Source organism: Otolemur garnettii, unplaced genomic scaffold, assembly GCF_000181295.1.
Source record: "Otolemur garnettii isolate 467f Iridium unplaced genomic scaffold, OtoGar3 scaffold00025, whole genome shotgun sequence".
NCBI lineage: Eukaryota > Metazoa > Chordata > Mammalia > Primates > Galagidae > Otolemur > Otolemur garnettii.
The window spans coordinates 20,427,891-20,431,995 of record NW_003852420.1 but is presented as its reverse complement, the minus strand read 5'-3'; the positions used below and the strand labels follow the sequence as shown (position 1 = coordinate 20,431,995).

General features: G+C 51.8%; 1 protein-coding gene across 1 annotated transcript in view; it reads left to right on the top strand.

Moving 5' to 3' along the window:
- The window catches only part of SH3D21 (SH3 domain containing 21), a 14,277-nt gene extending 10,172 nt beyond the window's left edge, over nucleotides 1-4,105 (top strand). The window contains exons 12-17 of the mRNA XM_012804099.2: nucleotides 2,305-2,398; nucleotides 2,496-2,579; nucleotides 2,679-2,748; nucleotides 2,912-3,819; nucleotides 3,895-3,958; nucleotides 4,028-4,105. Coding sequence (XP_012659553.2) covers nucleotides 2,305-2,398; nucleotides 2,496-2,579; nucleotides 2,679-2,748; nucleotides 2,912-3,819; nucleotides 3,895-3,958; nucleotides 4,028-4,105 — 1,298 coding nt within the window. The remainder of the gene's footprint in view (nucleotides 1-2,304; nucleotides 2,399-2,495; nucleotides 2,580-2,678; nucleotides 2,749-2,911; nucleotides 3,820-3,894; nucleotides 3,959-4,027) is intronic.

Below are 4,105 nucleotides of genomic sequence, written 5' to 3'. Positions count from 1 at the left end.
CATAACCGCTATGCTACAAGCGCCAAGCCCTCAAAATTATGTTCTAAGAAGGATATAATTGTTCTGGGGGGGGGGGGAGAGGGTAGGGGGCTTTAAAAGCACTTCATCAGCCACACTATAAGAAGCAAAAGTCAAAGTTAACGCTTACTGAGATTGACTATCTGCCAAAGAATCTTCTGGGGTTTTTGTTTGTTTGTTTGTTTTTGAGACGGTCTCAAGCTGTTGCCCTGGGTTGAGTGCTGTGGCATCATAACTGACAGCAACCTCCAACCCTTGGGCTCATTTGATCCCCTTGCCTCAGTTTTTCTATTTTTAGTAGAGATCAGGTATCGATTTTGCTCAGGCTGGTCTCGAACTCGTAAGCTCAAGCAATCCACCAGCCTTAGCCTCCCAAAGTGCTAGGATTACAGGCATGAGCCATTGTGCCTGGCCTTTTTTTATTATTGTTGTTGAGATAGTCTCACTCTCAAGAGATCCTCTTGTCTCAGTTTTCCTATCTTCAGTAGAGATGGGAGTCTTGTTCTTGCTCAGGCTGGTCTCAAACTCCTGAGCTCAAGTAATCCACCCACCTTGGCCTCCCAGAGTGCTAGGATTACAGGTGCCAGCCACCAGGGCTTCCAGCCTGCCAAACAGTCTTCTGAGTAACTTACATGTTTTAAAGTCACTCAAACCTCACCACAGCCCTGCAAGGTATATACTATTGTTAATTCCTATTTTATGGATGAGAATATTGGGGCACCTATTGCTTGCCCAAATCATCACACAACTAGTGTAGCAAGGAATGGAGCTGAATTCAAAGCCTGGTGTTCTTGGTAGAATTTGTGTCCCTACCCATGGTCAGGTTTGTGTATATATCTGTGTGTGATGTATGTTAGAGTCAATGTCAGACTCTGTACATATGCCAGACTGGCTGTTTGTGTCTCTTAATGATATGAACGCCACCGTGTGTGACTGTCTTTAGGTATTCACTCCAGGGTCACCTCAGTGTGGATTTTCTGACTAACCCATTTAAAACTGCGCACTGTCTTGCTGCTTCTTGTCGATAACACTTAATGACTCTAACACACTACAGAAGTTTTACTTGACGTCTACTTCCCCAACAGAATGTGAGCTTACTGTGGCTGCCGTGGGAAGGATGCGCGATAGGCAGGGTGGGTGCAGCCCAGGCCTGGGTTGGGGGCTGTTTTAATAGGTGAAGGTGGTGGTGACCTGATCTAGAGCGCTTGCTGGTAGAGGTGGTGACCAGTGATTGGATTCAGGAAAACTCAGGTGGTTAAGTGGACAGGATGTGCTGGTGGTTTGGATGTGCAGCATAAGGAAATAAAAGGAGTCAAGGATGTCTCCTCATTTTGTCTTCTGAGCAAGGGGGTAAGGTGGAAAAACACAGAAAGGGGCAGATTAAGGGAGTATGGGGGATGGGATGCAAGAGACTTACTTTGAATATGTTACCTATGTGATACCAGTTAACTCCTCAAGTGGAAATATTGAGAGGGCAGCCAGGTATGAGTCTGGGATTCAGGGAGGAAGCGTGTGCCAGAGATGAAAATTCGGAAGTCATAGGCTTTATTGATTATAATTAAGCCTCTAAGACTGGGCCAGATCTCGTAGAGACTGAATGAGATGGAGAAGACAAAAGTTTGAGGGGAATTGGGGGAATGTTGTTTCTATGGTCTGGGAAAGAGATGAAGTCTGAATCAGGGAAGCAGCCATGGGCACTAAGCAGGGCACAGGTCTTAGAAAAGTATGGATAGGCTTGGCGCCTATGGCTCAAGCGGCTAAGGCGCCAGCCACATACACCTAAGGTGGCGGGTTTGAATCCAGCCCGGGCCCGCCAAACAATGATGGCTGCAACCAAAAAATAGCCAGGTGTTGTGGCGGGTGCCTGTGGTCCCAGCTACTTGGGAGGCAGAGGCAGGAGACTTGCTTGAGCCCAGGAGTTGGAGGTTGTTGTGAGCTGTGATGCCACAGTACTCTACCCAGGGGGACAGCTTGAGGCTCTGTCTCAAAAAAACAAAACAAAACAAAAAAAAGTATGGATAAAAAACCTAGCAGGATATGGACCTGTCTCTCACAAAAGGCCTTCTCTGACAGCTGTCTGCTAGGTGTCCCTTTGGGGTGCTCCCCCAGTTCTCCCCACCTGTGTGGCAGGACAGTGGTCGGCTTCTTAGAAGCTCCCAAGAAGCAGAGTCAAATGATTTATCTCCCATCCACAGTCCCCTGTATACAGCACAACTCAAGCCAGCAGCTGATGGATGGATGGATGGATAAGTGGATGAACGAATACTTTCCTTTCTCTCCTTCCAGCTCCTTTTAAGGAACCGAAAAAGTCGATGCCTAAAACATTCCTCCCTACAGTTAAGAAGCCGGTGACTGCCCCCATTGGACTCAGCAAAGTCAAGTAAGGAGCAGGGTGGGATTAGGGGAAGGAGGAGGGTACAAAAGACACGCCTCTCTCCCTGCCCCCAACCCCAGGCCCTGATGGGGATATGTTCTAGGACATCTTCGACACCCAGTAGGGACAGTCAGAAGCTCCCCTCCCGAGACTCAGGTAAGGGCTGCCTTCCTCCAATGGGGGAAGGGTTAGAAGACAGGGTGGTTGTGCTGAGGGACAGGGATGGGAAGAGACTAAGGGTCAGAGCAGGCTTGGGCCCCTGAGGTTCTGCTCTTACAGGCTCCAGTGGCAGCTTCCCCAGTGGGAAAAAAAGACCCAAAACCCAGGCTCCCCGGCAACGCTCTGCATCCAGTCAGGTGAGAGGCAAGAGATATGGGAGGAGAGTGGGGATACTGGGCAGAGGCCAGTGCCCAGACATGTGGTGTGCAACAGTGAGTGACGCACCCCAGGCCAAGGGGTACCAGACTCAAACCTCTAGGGCATCCAGCCCACTGCTGAGACTTCATCCCATCACTGCAGGACGAAGAGCAGAGCAGCCAAGCAAAGGCCTCTTCTGTGAGTAGAACCCCTACTCTGGACAAGGCTGCTATCCCAGAGGAGACTCTATCTACAGAGGAGGCCCCCAGCCCAAAGAAGATCCCAGCTCCTGACAAAATTGCCAGCCCAGAGAAATCCCTGGCTCTGGAAGACAAGGCCCCCACCCCAGGAAACCGCACCCCAGAGAAGATCCTGGCTCCTGACAAAGTCCTCAGCCCAGAGAAGACCCTACCTCTGGACAGGAGTCCTACTCCAGAAGTCCCACCTAAGGACCCGACGATGGCCCCTCTGGGGGAGGAGGCTCTCTCCCTAGAAAAGGTCTTGACTCCTGAACAGGTGGTTTCTGAAGAAGAGTCATCTACTCAATTCCATCACTCCTCTGCAGAAGAAATCCCGCAGAAGGTTGAGCCCCTGGTCATCCAAGAATCTCAATCCCAAAAGGTCCACATGTCAGAGGAGCCTCCACTCCAGTCCAGTTCCTCAGAGAGATGCCACTGTCTGCTGAATGCCCCCCTAGTTATACAGGACAGCTCCCCACTTCAGCCTGAGCCCACCTCCAAGCCAGGGTCCGTGCCTGTCCCTGAGACACCTTGCGCCCCAGGGGAGGCTACAACCTTCCCAGAGGGGGCCCCTTGGAAAGAAGAGGCTGCTCTCAAAGAGGAGGTGCCCCCTAAAGAGGCACCTCCCAAAGAGATGCCCCTGAAAGAGATAGCCTCTGCTCCCCAAAACACACATCTGTTTAAGCAGACTTCAGACCAAGAGATTCCCGCCCCTTCCCTGAACTTGCAAAATTCCACGGAAAGCAAGAATGACGGAGTGGATATAATGACGCTAAAGGGCGAGGTGGAGTCCCTAAGGAGGGCGCTGGAACTGATGGGGGTGCAGCTGGAGTAAGTGCAGGGGCAGGGAAGGGGCGTGGGGAGGAAAGGGTCCGCCCATCCCCTCACCTCTGTTGGTGTTCTCAGGAGGAAGCTGACCGACATCTGGGAGGAGCTGAAGAGAGAGAGGAAGAAGCGCCAGTTGTTGGAGGTGGGTGAGGTGTGGATCGGAATGGGGGACACTGGCGCTGGCCCTCCCCTGACACCCGCACTCTCCCAGGCTCAGGTGATGCAGTGGACCCAGGAGGCCCTGACCCCGGCCCCGGGCACCAGCCACGCGCAGACGCAGACGTACTGA